The 21,575-nt window shown below is 41.0% G+C and overlaps 1 protein-coding gene across 1 annotated transcript in view; it reads right to left on the reverse strand.

The window, feature by feature from the left end:
- ABI2 (abl interactor 2) overlaps positions 1-5,039 on the reverse strand; it is a 57,289-nt gene extending 52,250 nt beyond the window's left edge. The window contains 1 exon segment of the mRNA XM_070731996.1: positions 4,694-5,039. Coding sequence (XP_070588097.1) covers positions 4,694-4,810 — 117 coding nt within the window. The 5' untranslated portion in view covers positions 4,811-5,039.
- Positions 5,040-21,575: the final 16,536 nt, after the last annotated feature.

Consider the following 21,575-nt stretch of genomic DNA (forward strand, 5'->3'; position numbering starts at 1 on the left):
GTTGAAGGGGAAAAAACTGTTTAAAGTCTCACAGGAGAGTCCAAAGTTTTCCCTATCAACTGAACACATCTATTCTGCAAGGACTGCAACTGATCTGGAGAACCTTAGATTTAATTATGTGTTCAACAGTTTCCACCCTGGAAATTCAGAAATTCAACATCCTTAGGATTAAAATATAAATATAAAATATAAACTTCTTTCATAAAATGTAAAGTAATTAGATCAATATTGAACATTTTAAAATCTTAATGTTTACATACTGTATTTTCAAAAAAAGTTAAAAATAATAATTGACAATATTTTGTGAAATATGCAAGAATTTACACAAATTCAGAAGCTAATTGTAGTATTATTAAATGAAGTAATTCTTATCATACATTTTTAAAATAAATAAATTTTCTTAAATAAATTATTTCTTAAATAATCTGGCTTTGCTACATATCTATTTATGCAAAAGACATTTTCGTTTTAATATTTTATAAAAACACATGCATTTCAGAAAAGGTAATGAAGAGTACATGGATGTAGAAATCACAACTTTTTCTGTTATAGACAGCTTAGTGGAAAACAGAAGAGTTCATTTTTACTTGCATTTGGTATTGAAACAGCAATACTTTTAAATCTTTTTAAAGGATGCAAAAATATCAAACATCAATCAGAAGTAACATTTGTTTCCATATTTGCACTTTTCTAAAAATAATCATTAATTGGAATGTTTCTAATCTTATGATAATGCAGAAAATTATTTTTATGAACTTCAATTAGTCCATAAAACATTTTTTAATTTGGAGACCACACATTATTTACATCGAATATGTGTAAAATCAAAGGTTTGTTCACCAAATAGCTGGTTTAGCAGACATTAGATACAATGGAATTTTTTTCTGATCACTCGGTATTCTGTTTGATGTCTACTCCCTGTTAAGCCATGAAAATGAGGTTTATCCATTAAAACAAAGTTTTACTACAAATGAGGCCATTTATGTTAATTATATAATTACAAAAATGATGTAAATTGATGCGAATGGTGTAAATTGATATTTAAAAGATATTCTGATTTAATGAACACCTCCCATTACTCCAACCAATATATTAAATTGATGATGTACTCCAGGGGTGTCAAACAGGATTTCTTCGAGGGCCAGGTCAGCATTGCAGTTCTCCTCTGTGGGCTGGAGGGGGGGCACGGGGACCAACGGGGAGACTGGAGGGAAGCCTCCTGAAGCACCCTGTTGGCCAAAACAGGGAGCAGGGGCCCCCATGCTTCATTTCCCACACACACACAGAGCTACCTGCAGCACTCTGCTTGCCAAAAATGCCCTGTTTTCAACATTCCCCTGCCTCCAGCAACATCCTGCCATCCGAAAACAAGCCACATAGGAGCCCTGGAAGCCTGGATTTTGGCCAACAGAGGCATCGCGGGGCGATCTTTTGATATTTGCTGGATTTAAGCAGCCTGAAAGCCAGATCCGATCCATGGGCCATCAGTTTGACACCCCTGATGTACTCCATAAAGATTTTTAGTATACCCGCAACCATGCAAGAAGGCTGTTTTAAGTAAAAAAGCACAGAAAATATTGCCCCCAAAAAATTCAGATATAAATTGAAATAGAATTTTCTTTTCTGTTTAGCAGGATTCAAAACAAATTAACAACAAGCCAGGTGCAGACTTTTTTAGTTTTGTTCACTTGAGGAAGGGAGGGAGGGAGGGAAGGAAAGAAGGAAAGAAGGAAAGCAAACAATACAAGAAAGTTGTAGTACTTCTAAGTAAACGTGGACTGATCCTGTGGAGTGTTTTGATGAATAATTACAGCAACAAGCTCATTTTTGCACGGACATGGGAAAAATGTTATTCTAGGTTACCTGAAAGCATATTTGAGAATGAATGGGAAAGATGACTGTTTAGTAAGTATGTGCTTTAAAAAAAATCCTATTCCTTACTACAGAATTAATGAAGGATGCAAGACACTGAGCTATACCATATACAGGAAAGCCCCTCCTTTTTTATTTTTATTTTTTTGGTAGTACCAAAACTACCAAAACCTTGGGTAATGACCATGGAAAAAAGAAGGAAGTGAATGAAGAAACTAGACTGAAAATGGAACAACTTCACAGAAAGTCAGCATGAGCTGTGTATAAAAAAGATTACAAAATAATCTCCACCAAATAAATGAAGAGTGAATTTTTAAAAAGAAGTTGCTTGAAACAAATAGAAAATGTGCTACAAAGGTGCAGACTGCATTTTTTGCTTTTCAGCTAGAAATTTAGAAATAATCAAAAGAAATCTACTGAGCCCTTGTACAAATATTTGCCCAAAAGCAATTGGGAGGAATTTATTTTAACATTACAGCTGGCTAATACATAAAGTGCTATCCCAAACTGTTCCTCCTTCACCATTGTCCTTTAAGTTCTACATTTTTCATTGGAATACTTCAGATTTATAATATAATATACTTAGAAAGATTCTCTTGGCATATATTATTTCAGCAAAGTCTTTCAAAAATCCAATCATTCCCAGGTGAAGCTAACAGAATTCATCTTTAAGCATTATATTTTATTCATTTTATGTTACAGTATCACAAAGAAAAATCTTATTTTCGTCTTGGACTATAAACATTGAATGTAAAGAGTAATATGGTGAATCAATACATGCCTCATGACATATTATAATAAATACAAAAACTTTCAGATTATAGAATTCAATATCCAATTAAAAAAAAATAAGCAAGTCACACTGCACATTTTCTTAGTGATTTTTAAAACTTCAGTTCTTTTGATCTTCAAATAGGTACATTCATATGCATGAAAATAGAAACTTATGAATATGCTTTGCTGCCAAAAACATTTTACTTATTTACACTGTACACAGAAAAAGTTCTAAAACTTCAGAATTTTTATCAGTGCCACATACATTTTAGGCTTCAAATCAAAAACATATTATGAAATTGATATGATGAAAAAGAAAATATTACCCATATTTTCTTTGCCTATTCCTTAAGATCCAGATGTGTTTAAGTGATTGATAATATAAACTTCACATTCAAGATTAGATAGTTAACTAAACCAATTTCATAATAAAGCTATTTGATAATCAAAAAGGAACTGCAATTTCATAACTCGCCTATGAAGCAAATTAATTACATTTGATTAACATCTTGTCAACAGAAAGTCATTATTAAATCTTAATTTACAACATCTCCCCAGCAAAATCTGCCTTTTTTTACAACTTAGAATTTAATGATGTTTTAACTGGTGATACTAACTTCTCTGAAAAAATATTTGAAATACAAAATTCTAATCACCAAGCAGAATACTACTAAATCATATTACCATATGCTATATTAATAAGGCAGCACACTAAGTAATAGATACCAAGAACATCATTCCGTTTAAAAATGAGAGAGATTGCCATTAGACTGCCTATCTATCTATCTATCTATCTATCTATCTATCTATCTATCCATCTAATCTATTATCTATCTATCTAATCTATTATCTATCTATCTAATCTATTATCTATCTATCTAATCTATAATCTATCTATCTATATAATCTATCATCTATCTATCCATCCATCCATCCATCTTCCACCTTATATACCTACCCATTTCACTAAATACATATAAAGTTGTAAGCTAAAAATATTTCCTGATGATTTTAATTTAAATATTGAAGCATCATGTCATTTATGGAGGAGAAAATCAGGGTGTTTTTTTTTCCTTTGAAGAATCGGTAGAAATCAGAACAGTAATCAGCTAGCCAGCCATATATTCAGCTCATTACCACATCTGAGTAAGAGCCTTGAAGCTCAGTACAGTTTGACATCACATTCAGAACTGGTGCCAAATCACAATTTTAGCAAATGAGGCAGTCTGATAACCAAAGCTTTGAATTCTCTTATTAATCAATACCTTCTTGTAAGGAACACAACATTAACCTTACAGGACAGTAGTTATTAAATGAAGCACACCATTTACTGAGAGAGAGAAAATCCTTAATAAAGATAGATATAACATCTCTGGAGCAGTAGCATTTACACGTGGAGTCGTGGGGAGGGGGGTTTATTCTTGTCGTCTGTGAACATTTTCCTCACCTATTAGTCCAAAATCATCTCTTGCCATGATTTCCAAGGTGTAGCAGACAGAAATACAGCACACTATTCCAGTTACAGAATGGGAAACATTTTATATAGAATAAATAGAATTCTTTATTGGCCAAGTGTGATTGGACACACAAGGAATTTGTCTTTGGTGCATATGCTCTCAGTGTACATAAAAGAAAAGATACATATATCTCAACGATCCCAGATAGCTATGAGTCCCAGGCGTTATTATCAGCCGTGTACAGGGACGGTCTCTTTCTGGAAGGAAATCTCTGGATTAGGGGCACCTCTCAAATCTTAAAACCCAACGGCTTTTTGCGTGGGCGTTCAATGGGCACCCACCTCATCTCCACTTCCCTCTCGTTCTCATATCATTCCAATCTCCTTGCAGGCCTCCAAGGCCAGCTGAGATGCCTGGGATGGAGAGGAGAGGGACATCGACATTCCGTATGGCAGGCATGCATGCTTGCTTGCATGCAAGCATGCATCTATGCATATATACGAGCGCGCACTCCGAGCGTTGACCCCTTCTTTGTTGCAGCCGGGGGAGGGGAGGGTGTGCAATTAGGAAAGACAGCGACCGCACCGTACCTGGATGTAGTTAGTCTCGCAGTATTCGGCCACCCGTTCGAGGTTTGTGTAGCTGTCGAAGAGGGCCCGGCGCCCTCCCGGGATCTCCTCCTCCAGCAGCATCTGCAGCTCCGCCATCTTCACATCCTCGCGCGCGTGCGCGCTCAGCCCCGCCCCTCTGTTCCCTCCTTTCCACCCACCGCCACCACCTCGCCCCCAAAAACCAGGGGTCCCGCTTTTTTGTCCACAATGGTTTCAGCAGTCAGGTCCGCCTCCTCCGCCGCTCGCTCACCGCTCGCCGACACCCCGCTGGTTCAAGTTCCCTCCCTCGCACCCAGGTCCTCAGCTGAGGCGCGGCGCAAACCACCCACAGCAGCGGCGGCCACTGCGCGTGCGCTAAAGCTTTCCATGAAAATTCTTTTTCGCGCGCCCCCTTTCCCCGGCGATTCCCTGCCGCCCACCGCTTTCTGTTCCCACTTCCGGTGCCTGCATCCCGACGTGGGGGGAGTGAAGGGAGAGGGCTATCCATAGAGTATAAGGAGTGCTGTGTGTCCACTTGCCTTTCTGACTTCCAGGAGGAAAAGGATGCGTGGGAAAGGGTTTGCGAGGAATTGTATTCAGACTGCGTCCGATGAGTTACTCCACTACTGGGCTACTGACTGGAGAGGAGGCGGGAGAAAAAAGAATGTCTCCTACTCTCTATTTGCCCATTCAGACTTAAGGCTTTTTATTCTCAGCACAGTTCTGCATATTACCTGGACTCCCTTTTTTGTCCTTAATCGTTTCTTTACTGTATTACTTTTTTTTAACACAAACCATCTGAACATAAGAATCTTGAGGCATTTTAAGCAGAATGCTATTTGATACTCAGAAAATTTATCATATTGATTGAGTCCAAAATCTTTGTGACTGTGTCACATATCAACTTTAGGTCTGCTTTGTCAGGGTTTGTGACTCATGGATTCAGCCATTTGATGTAGAGGGTTGGATTCCACAATCATTAAACTTACATTTTATTATTTCTCAAGTATATAGTACAAAAAGACAATAATAAACATATGATTAGAGTACAGTTAAAATGCCTTAATAAATAATAAATATACAGAGAGGCTTGTATCAAAGGCTTCAAAGGGCTACATTATTTGAATACAATGGGCCAATGTACTGTATCAGAATAAACCTAATTTCAGGAATTGTTTGAATTATTCTACAAACTGCAGTGTTGGGTAGATTCAACTGAACATTAAAACTCTTGTCAAATGGATAACTGCAACATTTTTTCAATCTTATTCTTAAACAAGAGTGTATATTTTTGGAGGAGGTGCGGCTAGCTTTGTACCATGACGTTTGTTCAGGTGCTCTTCCATTTTCCCTACATCAACAACTTTATAGTTAAATTGAGAGGAATTAGCTGACCCAAAGTAATTCAGTGGGCTTCCATTGGTTGAGACTGGATTAAAATCTGGATCTTCTTGATGCCAGTCTCATGCCTTCACAGTTTTCAAAACTGTCAATTTGGTTTCATTTTACAGAATCTATGAGAATACTTCTAGAGGTAAACATAGAGATGGACCTTTGTAAACTTTATACAAAATTAAAACTAACTCACCAATATAATCAGTGGTTTCAGAAATAGAACCACATTGTAAGCCACACTTAAGCAAACTGGGTATTAAAATATAGTGCATTATTTTATGAAATTCAGATCAATGTCTGCCAATGTCAAGAATGAACAATCTGGCTGTCTAGAATTGAGAACAGGCAATCCAGAGCAAAGTGCAATCTATACAATTTTCAGTAGGCTACTGTGTAGGAGGAGAAACAGAAAGAAATAAAATGTTTAAAAATAGTAAAAAGCGAGAAGCATCCTACACCATGAAGAATATTCCTGCTTATGTAGCTAAAGTTGCACCACTCAAACTCAGCCACATGATATGAAAAAAAGCAGAACAACTTCTAAAATTTGCAAAAGTAGAAAAGTATTTCATAAAAAGGATATAGAGAGCCCAGTGACACATATAACCAATGGTCATGGAATGCTGACTCTTGAGCAAAGTGGGGGTAAGAAATATTCACAAAGTGCTTCTGCTTTCTGGCTTTCAACTTTGGCAGCATTTTACTGTGGACTGAGTTGCAGTAGGGGTGCCACATAATATTGCAAAAAAAAGTGAAGGCTTCATCTGGTACATCTACCAGCAAATGAACCTCATACAAGAACATACAGTATTCAGTAAAGGAAGGCATTTTAGATTGACAATGCACATACTTTTCTTTTTCTTTTTAATAAAATATAATCTTTATTGAAAATAAATGGGGTAAGGGATACAGAAAGCAAAGGGACTATGTAAATATTAGTACAAATTTATATGAATTTAGAGTATACAGTTATAAAATAAAATACACACATAAAGGAAAAAAATAAAGAGGGAAAGCTAAAGAGAGAGAAAGAAAAAGAGAAAAGGGGGAGAAAGAGAAAAGAAGAAAAAATAAAAAAGAAAGAAAGAAGAAAGGCAGTGAACATATCCAACATGCCCTTCTATTTTCCCCACAACAATTCTTGAGGTGGGTTGAGCTGTAACAGGGTCACCCAACTAGCTTTCATAGCAAAAGTGAAACTTGAAGTCACAGTCTCCTGTTTTTTAGTCTGGTGCTTTAAACATAGACCAAACTGGCCCTGTCATTGCTTCTGTATCTTGTTTATTAAATGTAGTAAACTATATAGAATCAGATCTGAAATGGGAGAAAAATTAATTCATCTATGTACATGCATTTATTACATATATTGGTAGTCGGACAGAGAAGCTGGGTATACAATTAATTTATAAGCTATTTTACAGTTGGATAAATGGGATTTTTCTATCAATATCCTCCACTTTTCATAAACTTTACATAGGAAAATAGAACTCTGTTAAAAACTTAATTTCTGATTGCAGGTTAAACTTCCTGGACTTGTTGAAAATGGCAACATTCAAGTGTTGAGAAAATGTTTTCCAAATTCTCCCGTGTTTCCCCGAAGATATGGCATGTCCCGATATTAAGCCCAATGGGCTTTTCAACACATGGGCTAAAATAAGCCCCCAAAATAAGCCCCCCCCAACTACTTTCTGGGGAAAGGGGGGACATGCCCCACACACTCCATATGCCCTTACCGAGGCACATTGCTTGCCGCCTGCTCTTGCCCATTTGTTCCAAGCCCCCCACCCTTTCCTTGGAGAGAGAGTAGGCAGCAGCAACAGCAACTCACCCCCGTGATTAAACTCATGCCCAGTGGTGTGGTGTGCTGATTGACAGTGGGGAAGAGCCAAGGCAGTGGGAAGGCTCCACTACGGAGCCCACCGAGTGAGTTGCCCATTGAACCAGAGATGCAGGGAAGTGGATCCTGGGGTGGATGGCTGGAAGGGTCCTTCCACATCTCTCCGCATTGCACTAGCAGATTGGGGGACTGGGGCTCTCCCACCGTGGTGGCTCCAGAATCTCGATCCTTGCCTTGCCTCCTCTTCTTCCTCCTCCTCATCTTCCTCCTCCTCCTCCTCACAGGCAGGAGCGTGTTTCAAAATGCCGCTGGAGGCAGAGCCCAGAGGAGGTGAGCCAGTCCCTTGGGTTGTGCACAACACTGCAGCAGAGGGAATTGGTAAAATGCCTGTGCATGGCCGCCTCTTACTTGTGCTCTCTTTCTCTCCCAACTGGGAGCTACTCTTTTTGCACTGGGCACTGTTTTGGTGGTGGAGCTACATGGGTCAGGTAGGATGCACGTCTTGCGGTGGGGTGCAATTTGGAGGTGGCAGGTGGGACAGGATGGGGTTGGTCACGAGATGTGCATTCTACCTGAAACTTGTACCTCCGTCGCATTCCTCAGCGTTGTTCCAAGGAAGCCCATTGTAAAAGAAAACTCACAAGTTCAATCAAACTTCTTGAAGTTTTCTTTTTCAATGGGCTTCCCTGGACACAACGCTGAGGAATGCGATGGAGTTACAAGTCTCACGGCCCACCCCACTCCACCCCACCTGCCATCTCTAAATTGTGTACCACCACGAGACACGTATCCTACCTGACACTTGTATCTCCATTGCATTCCTCAGCGTTGTGTTCGGGGAAGCCCATTGTAAAATAAAACTTTTCGCGGGTTCAATCAAACTTCTTGAACTCATGAGAAGTTTTCTTTTACAAAGGGCTTCCCTGGACACAACACACAGGAATGCAATGGTGCTACAAATCCCAGGTAGAATGTGCATCTCTTGGCCCAACACGTCCCACCTACCAGAAATGAGTCTCTGAGACAGACCACCTCAGTGTCATGCCACTGCCTCGTGGAGCAGGAATCTGTAAGGCTTGTTGTGCCATTGCATGCATGAAGGGCAGCACTATCACAAGGTTCAACTTACTGGCATAGCCGCAAGCGGCAAGACACCAGTGTGTCGGTATGATGAAACTTGCGGCAGTCCTGCAGTTTGTGCATGCAACAGCACAACAAGTCTTGCAGAGTCCTGCTCCCCGAGGCGGTGGCAGCGAATCAGCTGATCAGCCAATGCCCAGAACAGGGAGGGGAGGTGGCGGCAATGGGATATCCAGTCCCGCACTCGCCACTTACTGCACCCTCAAAATAATAAGCCTCCCCCCAATAATAAGGCCAACGCCATATTTCAGAGTCAAAAGAAAATAAGATCCTGCCTTATTTTCGTGGAAACACGGTACAATAAATGCTTTCCTATATTAAAAAAATAAATTAGCTTTATTTGCCTTTTGCAATATGAATGGACAGTGCAGCAGAAAAATATTTCTCACTATCCAAATCCAATATGAGTTTTTTTAAAGCTATTAAAAATCTAAGAATGCATAGTTTTGAAAGAGATAAAACGTGAATTAAAAATATGAGACGCTTCCATTCAGGGTTTTTTTTAAAAAAACTGTTTCAATATAATCTAGTCAAGTGATGGCGAACCTTTTTTTCCTCGGGTGCCAAAAGAGTGTAGGGGCACGCACTATTGTGTATGCACAAGTGCCCATACCCATAATTAATGCCCGGGGAGGGCAAAAACAGTTTCCCTCACCCCCCCCCCATAGGCCCTCTGGAGGCCAGAAACAGACTGTTTCCCAACTTCTAGTGGGCCAAGTAGGCTCATGTTTTGCACTCTCCAGGCTCCAAAGGCTTCCCTGGAACCGGGGGAGGGTTAAAACGCCCTCCTCCATTCCTCTGAAGACTCTCTGGAAGCCAAAAACATCCTCCCAGAGCCCCCAAGCGAGTCAAAAATCAGCTAGGCGGCACACACATGCATACTGGAGCTAAGCTAGGGCAACAGCTCACGTGCCAGTAGATATGGCTACGCATGCTATCTGTGGCACCTGTGCTATAGGTTCACCATCACTGACCTAGTCACTTACCAAAAACCCCCACTAGTTACTATGAAAGTGACGTTCACTGTAATTCCTACACCTACGACCCAAATGTTTCTGATAATTATAAAAGAGACAAAATTGCATAGTGCTCAGCAGTATATTTCCAGCTGTAAAATATGGTATCTGACCACAGTATATCAGGAAGTTAAGAATACATTCAATTCCCAGGTCAGCAGATTCCAGCAACAGAGGTAAGATATGGATCAGCAACAGAAGAAAATAGATTTCAGACCATATTCAGTGATAGATGGAGGTAGGAGTATAAAACAATGAGAAATCATCACTTTCTAGCGGTCTGTTTGGTTCAACTCAGCAGGTCAACCAAAGTCACAAAAGCAAAACCTGGAACATTTTTATAGTTACTCTCTCCATATTTTGTTTCCTTTTAGATGAAACAAAATTGAGTAGGGCAAAGCTGTTGCTTGTCATTCCCACCTGCTTCTCCCAGCTGGCCTCTGCACATTTTCCAGGACCTTCCGTTCTTTTTAACCTCTCTGCTGCCACTGCTAATAGCCTGACACAGCATATCCTATCAAGCTGTCCACTGATGTGCATTTCAGTTCACATACTGACCATCTAAAACACTGTTCTGTGGAGTGCAGGAATGCTGCAGGAATGCTGCAAGAATATAAACATGGAATACAGTTCGCATCCTTATATTTCAAGCCAATAGTGAGAACAGACTCAAATGGACACTCATATAGTAAATGTTCCTACTAGTCTTGAATCTGTCAAGGGTATTGGGAAGTTACCAGAGTATTTAAATAGCTTGCAAATGAATTGCACACCTACAACTGAAATAATACTCATCAACATTCAAATATGTACTAGTTTTAAAGGTAACAGGTTTTCCCAGCATAACTTAGATATTTAAGAGTTTTATTTGCTAACATTCAGAAAAGGATTATCTGCCAATATTATTTTCTTAATCTGAAATATTAACTTCCCACAAGAACCTGGTGACAATTCTAGCTGACTTTCTAATATGTTGCGCAGTACCATCAGTGACAGAAACTTGTTTTGAAAGTCTTCTCTTGCCTTGAGTCTAAGGAGAAGGGCAGCATTAAAAATTGAATAAATAAATAAATAACACTAGTTAGCTATCTGTGGGATAAATCAATCATTGTAATAGTGTACACAAGAAGTTTTCTATAAGAATAAATTGCAGCTGACGGAGGGGAAAGACTTCTTAGCTAGAAAAAGCTTTGCTCAGAAATCATATCTACATGTCCATGATTACTACAAGTATATATTCCATGCATGTGAATATTCTGCAGCAAAGCTGAGTGTGTTAATAAGGAGGTTGCCAAGGCATTCTTCCATATATAGATTTCTATTGAAAGCAGTGGTCATATCATAACAGCCTAGTTTTTCATCCAGCTGTTTTTTTCAAGAGCAAAGCCATAGTTATAGGTTGCAATATAAAACCATTGACCGTGCTGAAAGGAAAAGGCAATGGCTCTCTTGAACAAAAAAAATGTGGAAGCAGGGTCAGACTGGATGTACAATATAGAACTCTGTACAACCTGTACAGCTCCTGCCCTATGGAACACCTCACGCCCAAAGTTCAGCAGGCCTCCATCATTTTAGCCTTGTGTAAGGTTTTAAACACCTGATCTTTTCCCCAAGCATTAAGAGATTAGATGATGGCACATTAGTACAGACTGGAATTGTTTCTGATGTTTTATGCTTTAACTGGCTGAGTTTTATATTTTTAAAAATGATTTTATGTATCTTTTAATTTTTAGAAAGGGAGCTAGGGTTGATGGATGGTTATACAAATGTTTTAAATAAATAAAAATAAAACCTGTGGAATGTAACATTTTATTAATCAGATATCCACAGCAAAAGGCACGTTTAATAAAACATTGCCATTGTTCTCAAGATCAAAAGGGGCTAATTTTATTTACTTGCATTTTCCAGACATTTATTATTTGTCAATTAAATTTATAATCTGTTTTTCCTGGGTCTATTGGATCTTAATCAAACACATTAACCATTCAATCATACTATATCTCACTTTTTCAGTGATTTAAGTGAAAGGTATTTTTCAGTTATTTTCTTAGATTTCTTTAATGAACCTTTTTTTTCTTGTTGGTGACAATCACAGGAAAGTTTCAAGATGTTGAAAAAGTAACCATGGAGATAGTACAAAATAGAATAGGAATTTTTGATTTTTGGCAGTGGCCAGATATCCCTGAATTATCTAAAAATGAATAAATAAAGAGATGTTTGCTCATATTTCCCACCAGGGATAATTTTGAATCTATTTCAGACTCAAGGGAACAATTTTTTTAAAAAAGTGGGGAAGCCTAGAAAAGCCTATTTGTTTCTGTTTTGTGCTTTATCATGCAAAAACAATTAAATAATTCAAATATCATTTAAAATTTTACATGTAAAAATCATGTTATTTTCCAAGATGTTACATGCAAGTGTAACCCTGAGAATCAGAATAAAAGATTATTTATATCGAGTAAATATTTCAAACCATAAAGGCTTCCACTATCACTTAAAAGTTACTGTATTGTACATAATTTTTGTCTTTTTCTTAGAAATTTTAACAAATTTTATCTGAAAAAAAAAGACACAGTAAGTACTGGGAAAAGATAGGAGATTGAGAAAAATAATAGCCAAACCAGACCTTACATTCTATAAGTTGTTGTGACTGATCCACGTCTGGCTCAGCTGGTCACCGATTTTGAGGATTGAGAGACGGATGCGTATTGATATCCTAATTCTTGACACCTGAGTCTGATAGTGAGAGTGATGAGGGGTTAGAGACTGTAGTACACCCAGTTATGGTATTGAGTGAGTCAATACCACTCAAAAACATAACTGGTGTTAGTAAAGGAGAAGGGGTCCATGTTAGATGCAATAGTGAGGAGAACTATGTCCAGACAAGAATATCTGAAAAGGAAGGGATCTTTGCGTTAGTAGCTCTATGGAACACTTGGTCACATTGGGCATGGCGAACAAAGTTTCTAAAATCGTAGCCATATGTGAGCCAGAGTTAAAAGTGCCTTCCTGCTTTCAGATTGCTCTAACCCATGCCATCTTCATCGTTTGAAAGGCTATGGTGAAATGTAAGTCTGGTTGATTGATAGAATCACTTGAAAGAAAAATTCTAATGAGTTTTTGGCTTCCGGCCAGGACCTGTTCTTGTCTCAAAGACAAGTTGTGAACACTGCCAGAATGGACTAATTTAGAGTTAGAACTATTAACTATTATTTACCTGAAGGCTGTAAGCAATATACTTTTAATATATTCTTTGAGTGTGTGTGGCTTTAATTCTGATCAGTGACCTGTCTAGACAGAACATGAGTAAGGTGGGATAATTGCAGATTAATAGTTTCATCTGGGAGCATAATGTGTCTTGATATTTTACCTATTTCAGCAGTTCTAAATATGATTGTCCTGAGTCCTTTGGGACTGAGCGGCACTGAAGTCGAATAAATAAATATAAGCTTTGCTGAACTCAATCTTGGATAGAATCCTCAAGATCTGTTGCACAACAATTCTCAGCAGCCCTCAGCTAACATCATCAGTATCAGCGAATCTTTGAAGACACAATTCAACAACTTCTGTGGGACTTTATACAATCTTTGGTCCATCAGTTTTCAGGGACCTTGGGAGAAATAAGCACTTCATATTCTTTCATTAAATAAGAATTAAAAATATATTTTGATTGTATTATACAGATATCCTTATGACTTCATCTCTAAAATATTCTCAATATTTTTTTCTCCTAAAAATCTTCCCTTACATCATAGATCAGGAGTTGGTTCAACTAACCTTTGCCACGGGTTTGCATTGTGACGTTTCTGTGAGAACACATGTGCGTGTCCCCTTGTGCAATTCTGTTTAATCACACATACTCAGTAGCTATAATCAGTCCAAAACACAGCTGAGGAGCTGATCAGCTGTGCTTCAGGCAAAGGAATAAAGAAAATTATAAACCCGGGGGCGGGCAGGATAGCCCTTTTTCAAGCAGCAGCAGAGGAAAAAACTTTCAAACAGTAAAAAAATCAGAAAAAAAACCCAAAAAGTAATCCAGAGCAATATGAGAGTGTGGGTATTAGGTTGTTAATTGTAGCACCCAATAGGAACTTATTGGGGTAACAGAAAGAAGGGGGGCTCATACAGTTTTTCAAAATCCAAGATCATTTTGTATGGATGGTTTATATATTGATTTCTTTGAATTTTTTTCTACTGTTGGAATCATCAGTAGAAAAAAAATGCAGCCGCGCGAGCGGTATTGGGCCTTCCAAGACATGCCCATACCTCGTCATCACTCCACAGACTGCATTGGCTGCCGATCTGTTTCCGGACAGAAATTAAAGTGTTCCTTATGACCTATAAAGCCCTGCATGGCATAGGACCAGACTTCCTCCGAGACCGCCTTCTGCCACATGAATCCCAGCGTCCGGTGAGGTCCCACAGAGTTGACCTCCTTAGGGTCCTGTCGACCAAACAATTCTGGCTGGTGGGACCTAGGTGAAGAGCCTTCTCTGTGGGGGGCCCGGCCCTCTGGAATCAGCTCCTCCCAGAGATCCGCACTGCCCTCACCGCCCCTTGCCTTCTGAAACCCCCCGCCAGGCCTGGGGTTTTTAGATCTTCCCCCCTGACCAATGAATGTTTTTAGTATGATTGTTGAATGATAGTAAATGATAGTTTTTTGGGGGGGTTTTAATCAGAATTTTAAGGATTGTTTTAATGTATTATTAATTGGATTGTTTATTACTGTTTTCTGTATATGCTTGAGCCTCCCCGAGTCCTCGAAGAGGGGCGACATACAAATCCAATTAAATCTTAAATCTTAAAAAAATCATTAGAATTCAATTTGGGGAAGAAAGATATTTCAAAAAGCTCATTTCAGTATTTGTGTTGATCTTGTTTCAGATTTATGAAATTTAATATTGTAGAAACTATTACGGAAGTTCTACTTTTCTGCACTTCCACAACCACCCTTCATCTCCTCCAAAGTGTGTGCATTTAAGAAACTGCTTTTCATTTTGCATCTAAGAAATTAGTATTTTAAATTTCTAGCTGCCAACCTTCCGCTTCACTTTTATTTCCAAGAATGCACTTGAGCCCTAAAGGTATTTTGTCAGTTTTATGGTTAACTGATGCACAGAATATAGTTTTCAAATGTATCCAGCTGCTCAGTAAAAAGACAAAGTGAGAATCCCTGGGTGAAGAGATTAAAATGTAGATCTCCATGGCAGCCATTTTGCAAAGGGCAAGCACTCCCAATGAAGGTGGGGGGTTTTCAGCATATTGATACATTTGCAAATTTCAAGAAAAGACCACCAGTCTGAAAGATTCTGCAGTTATATATGAAGAGTCCAGAGACAGGAGGCTAACAAGACGGTTCCTTTATTTCAGCTCTTTAAGACAAGTGACATTCAGCTGGAACGCGTCTGACTTTAACAGAGAACAAGCGCTCCTTTTATACTTTTGCGGCTCCCGCCAAAAGAGAACTGTCAGCGTCTGAGCCAATCAGGCGCGACTTCTATTTTTACACAGCTTGCATAGAGACAGCATTTTCTACATAGGAGCAACTATTTACATAGGATTCAACACCCCTCCCTCCTTAGTCAGAGACAAGTCAATCTGCCAGCCATGTGACAAAGTCCTCCAATCGGCTTGGGCTACGCAGAGTTCTTTCTGACCTGCGCAGATCATTCGAGTCCTCGCTATTTCTGCCATGGGGCACCTACTTAGACCATCTGCGTGGTTGATGGCTTTACCTCCTTTATGAATAAGCTCATACTGGTAACCTGAAAGAAACAATGCCCATCTGATTAGTCTAGGAGACATAAACGGAGGTGTTGGTTTGTTAGGGGCTAGCAGGCCTAGCAAGGGTTTGTGGTCAGTGACTAACTCAAATTTCCTGCCAAAAAGGTAGTTATGAAACTTTTTTACCCAAGCCACTATAGCTAGAGCCTCTTTATCTAGTTGGCTGTAATTTCTCTCAGTACTAGTCATTGTCCTGGAAAAGAAAGCAATTGGGGCTTCTGTATTATTTGGCAAGACATGTGCCAAGACCCCCCCGACCCCATACGGGGACGCATCGCACGTAAGCCTGACGGGTAGCAAAGTGCTATACTGAACTACCACACTTTTGGAAGTTAACAACTGCTTTATTTGCGAAAAGGCTTTGTGCTCAGTTCTCCCCCATGTCCAAGGAGTTCCCTTCTGAAGCAGCCGGTGTAGAGGCTCTGCTGCTGTTGCCTTCTGCCTAAAAGGCCTAAAAATACCTGCAATTCTGTCTTATTCTGTGGCTCTGGGGCTTCTCTAATGGCTTTTAATTTTTCAGTAGTGGGGTGGATGCCTTCGCCATCAATCCTATACCCTAAGAATTCCACACTGCTAGTTCCCCAAATGCACTTGTCTGGTTTGATTCTTAGACCTTTAGCTTGCAGTCTATGTAATACCTCCCTTATTCTCTGGTTGAGTTGAGATTGGTTTTCTCCTGAAATCAATATGTCATCAAAATAGGGAATAGTGCCCTTAATTCCTGACAACAAACGTTCCATTATGCTCTGAAAAATCCCAGGGGCTATGCTTACCCCAAATTGCAATCTGGTACATTTAAACGCCCCCCTGTGAGTGACAATAGTCTGCGCGAGTGCGGTTGGCTCATTGACAGGGAGCTGTTGATAAGCTTGCGCCAAATCGATCTTGGCGAACACTTTCCCTTCCCCCAGGGAGTGAAGAAGTTGTTGCACCACTGGAATGGGGTAAGGGTGATGTTGGAGGGCCTTATTAAGCGTTGACTTATAGTCAGCGCAAACCCTCAAAGAGCCATCAGGTTTTAAAGGCGTGACTATGGGTGTTTCCCAAGGCCCTTGATCCACGGGGACTAAAATGCCCTGGCCTATAAGCTTGTCAAGCTGTAGATCAAGCTTTGGAAGAAGTGGTAGGGGAACCCTACGGGGTTTGAGCCTGACAGGGGGGACCTTAGGGTCAATAGAAAAGGAGATAGGTGGCCCTTTGTAAGACCCCAAAGTGGAGCTAAAGACCTCAGGGAACTCCTGCAAGAAGTTGGGAATGTCATCAGATTTGACATTACAAATACCAGAGATTTCAAAACCCAAAGGATCCATCCATGCCAATCCCAGAAGAGAGTGCCTAGCCCCTGCAACAACAATCAAAGGAAGGTTACATTTGACATTTTTGAACATAATTGGCACATTTACCTTTCCCAATACTGGTATTATTCCCCCTTGAAAATCCTTAATTACTAAAGTAGTATGCATAAGATCAGATTTTGAGAGACTAGGCATGTACAATTTTAGCTTTTCCCATGGCATAATGGTATACTTAGACCCAGTGTCCAGTTCCATGTTGCACGGCTTGTTGTTTAGGAGCAGCGAAATTATGATTTTGCTCCTGTTTTTTGTTGCTGTGCTATTTACGGAAACATGTTTTTTACCTCTTGCGTAGTCGCGGTTGACGGTTGAGTAGTTTCTGCGGCCGGAAAACCAAGGAAGTCGGTTTTCGCGCGGTTGAGCTGTTTGGGTCTGGAACCGAGGAGGACGCGGGATGGAAAAAGAGTCTTCTAGCATGGGGGCTCTGCAGGCTTCGGCGATGTGGCCCCGGCGGTTGCAGCGGCGGCAGATGGCGTCCCGGAAAGGGCAGCATTGGCGCGGATGGTTCCCTCGGCAGCCAGAGCAGGGGGCGATGGGGCGAGGGTATCTGGGTTGTCTCGACTGGTCCTGTTGCAGCAGGAAACAGCTGTCCTCGGAGAAGGCAAGTGGGCTGAGGTTGTCTGGGGCCTCTGCGCGGGAAGCTTTGGAGTCGATCTGGCCGACGACTTCCTGCTTGTCATGTTTCTTCAACTCCTCGTCGCCAGTGAAGAGTCCAGAGACAGGAGGCTAACAAGACGGTTCCTTTATTTCAGCTCTTTAAGACAAGTGACATTCAGCTGGAACGCGTCTGACTTTAACAGAGAACAAGCGCTCCTTTTATACTTTTGCGGCTCCCGCCAAAAGAGAACTGTCAGCGTCTGAGCCAATCAGGCGCGACTTCTATTTTTACACAGCTTGCATAGAGACAGCATTTTCTACATAGGAGCAACTATTTACATAGGATTCAACAATATGTAATCATTTTTGTTCACTTATAGCACTTGCAAAATTTGAATAAAATGGCTACTGCTTAACCAAAACACGCAGAGAAAAATACATTTCTATATACTGTACTTCCTTCCCTCAAACACATAAGAAAGATTCTGCTGGTAGGCAGGCAGGAAGGATTTTCCTGCATCCAGTAATGTGTTGAATACAGTTTCTGCACTGCAGAGTTACCAATAAAGCAAGTCTGAAAGGAAAGGAGGAAATAGATAAATCTCTTGTCAGTTTTATTTTAAGCTTCACTGCTAGAATTGCTTTATTGGTGGCAGGAATGAACAGAATGTTTGTGAACTGAGACATTTAGGGATGTCCCCACAATTATTTGTAAGCCTCTAACCAAAGACTACAACATATTTCATTTAAATATGGGAAAAAAAATATTTGTCATTGTCCGTGGTTTCTCATATCCAGCTTCCCTGACCAAGCATTGAGGTGATGATGGTGAAATACAGTGTTCACATTCAGAAGGCTGTAATTGAATCCAATTTAATTTCACTATTTCCATTAAATTAGTTTCCATATGTGAAATTAGATGCTGTGTTAAAGTGGATAAAATTTTACTCTTGCAGTCTTTGTAATTATAATGAACATTTTGAAGAACATCTAATATTTAAATGGTTTTTGCATAACAGAGGTATATATTCAGGAAAATAAACACGTCATCTAAAAATAATCTTGGCAAGACCATCTAAGATATATATACAAGCAGTTGATAAGGGTGTTTGTTTGTTTGTTTGTTTGTTTGTTTGTTTGACATTTATGTCGCCCCTCTCCGAGGACTCAGGAGTCCACATGTAAGCGTGGGCCTGTGTACATATAGATATTTTCTGATTTCTGTTTTTTCTTTATTATATTATATTATATAATACTACAGTATATTATATTACATTGGCTCAATTTTTAATTTTGGCAGAGTTTGCAAGCTGAATTGATTCCTGACATGGCCACTTTAGGTATAGGTTAATCAATGATTAATACTGGAAATAGATTAGACAGACAGAGAACAAGAACATGTAAATAAGCCACAAAATATACACCAAAGACTGTTCTTTATTTCTTTCAATATATGGGGTCAACCTACTCTCCAAAGCACATGAAGGGAGGTCAAAAATATGTTCATGGAAACTAATCAAGAATAGAACCAACCTAGAACTAAGGAGAGATTTCCTGATAGAGAGAACAATTAATCAGTGGCTTGCTTTCAGAAGTAGTGGAAACTAAAAAATTGGAGGTTTTTAAAAAAAGATTGGACAACCATTTGTCTGAAATAGTATAGAGCAGTGATGACAAATCTTTTTTTCCTCAGGTGCTGAAAGTGCATGTGTCCACACGCATAATTCAATGTCTGGGTGGGCGAAAATGGCTTCCCCTGCCCCCCACAGGCCTTCTGGAGGCCGGAAATGGTCTGTTTCCTGATTCACAGTGGGCCCAGTAGGCCCATTTTTCGCCCTCCCCAGGCTCCCTTAAAATGCCTCCCTGCCCTCCCCCGAGGCCGTCTGGAAGCCAAAAATGCTCTCCCAGAGCCTCACATGATCCAAAAATCAGCTGGTTGGTATGCACATGCACGCTGGAACTAAGCAAGGGCAATGGCTTGCTTGCCAGCAGATATGGTTCTGCTTGCATCCTGTGGCACTTGTGCCATAGGTTCGCCATCACTTGTATAGAGTTTCCTGCCTGAGCAAGGGGTTACACTAGAAGACCCCGAAGGTCTGAACTCTGTTATCCGGTTGTATAGGACAGAGGTCCCCAACCGCCGGTCCGCGGACCGGGACCGGGCCGTTGGAGCTTTTCAGCCGGTCCGCGGCGCCAGGGCCCCCTCGGCCTTTCCGCATCACCAGCGGCGCTCCCCCCGCCAGCCAGCCAAGCCCCGCGCCCGCCGGAACCGGCTCCTCGCTCTCCCCCCGCCGCCCGCCGCGTTTGCAGGAGGTGGGGAGGGTTGGGCGGCCCGCCAAGGCCAGGAGGGACGCCGCTGCCCCCCCCCCTCCTTCCCTCTCTCCGCCCGCCGCTGCGCCTCCTTGACAACGAGAGGAAATGCCGGCAAAGGCTTTCCTCAGCGGAGGCCGGCGAAGGTGATATTGAATGTCGGGGGAGAACGGGTATTTGCACGCGCTCCCTATCTCCCTGCTAGCCCACTCGGAATATTCAAAATAAGAAAAACCTTTGCCGGCGAAGGCTTTTCTTATTTTGAATATTCCGAGTGGGCTAGCAGGGGGATAGGGAGCGCTTGCAGCCGCCCGTTCTCCCCCGACATTCAATATCACCTTCGCCGGCCCCGCCTCTCCTCCAAACCCCCTTGCTGAGAGCCCGGGGCGACAGTGCTCTCGCAAAGGTGAGGCGGGCAGGGCGTGCGCGCGTCATCGCTGAGAAGAATGGAGAGAGAACGAGAGTGAGTGAGAGCAACAGACAGCAAGATAGAGAGAAAGTGAGAAAGAGAGAGTGAGAAAGGGGGGGGAGAGAAAGAGATAGCAAGAGAGAGAACAAGAGAGAGAAAGAGCGTGAGAAAGAAAACAAGAAAGAGTGAGAGAGAGAGAAAGCAAAAGAGACAGAAAGAAAACAAGAGAGAGAAAGTGAGAAGAAGAGAGAGAAAGAGGGGGAGAGAGAGAGAAAGAGAGAGGGGGGAGAGAGAGAAAGAGAGGGAGAGGGAGAAAGGGAGAGGGGGGAGAGATAGCAAGAGAGGGAGAGAGGGAAAGGGGGAGAGAGGGGGAGAGAAAGAGAGAGGGAGAGAGAGAGGAGATAAAGGAAGAGGAGAGAGAGAAAGGAAGAGAAAGAAAGAAAGAGGGATAGAAAGAGAGAGAGAGTGAGAGATGCTCAGTGAGCCTTTCTTTGAAGTTGCCTTTCTTTCTTTCTCTTTCTTGCTTTCTTTCTTGCTCTTTTTCTTTCTCTCTTTTACCTTCCCTTCCTCTATTTCTTCTTTTCTTTCTCCTTCCTACCTTCTTCCCTTACTCTCCCCTTTCATAAGTTTCCTTGCTTCCTTCCTCTGTTCCTGTCCCTTCCCCCTTTCTTTCTTTCTTTCTTTCTTTCCTTCCTTTCCTCCCTCCATTTCTTGCTTTCCTTTTCCTTCCTCCCTTCCTTCCTCCCTCATTCCCTTCTTTCACTCCTTCCTCTCTTACTCTCCCCTTTCACACCTTTCCTTGCTTCCTTTGCACCCTTCTTTTGTTCCTGTCCCTTCCCTCTTTCCTTCCTTCCTTCCCACCCTCCGTCCATTCATTCACCCATTCCTCTCTTGATCGCCCCTTTTACGGCGCCGCTGACAGCTTGCTCTCTCCCCCCCCCCCCTCACCGGGCCATGGAAAACTGGTCTAGCTTAAAGCCGGTCCCTGGTGCAAAAAAGGTTGGGGACCTCTGGTATAGGATATGAGGCAAAATTTCTA

This window comes from Erythrolamprus reginae, chromosome 1 (assembly GCF_031021105.1).
Source record: "Erythrolamprus reginae isolate rEryReg1 chromosome 1, rEryReg1.hap1, whole genome shotgun sequence".
Lineage (NCBI taxonomy): Eukaryota > Metazoa > Chordata > Lepidosauria > Squamata > Dipsadidae > Erythrolamprus > Erythrolamprus reginae.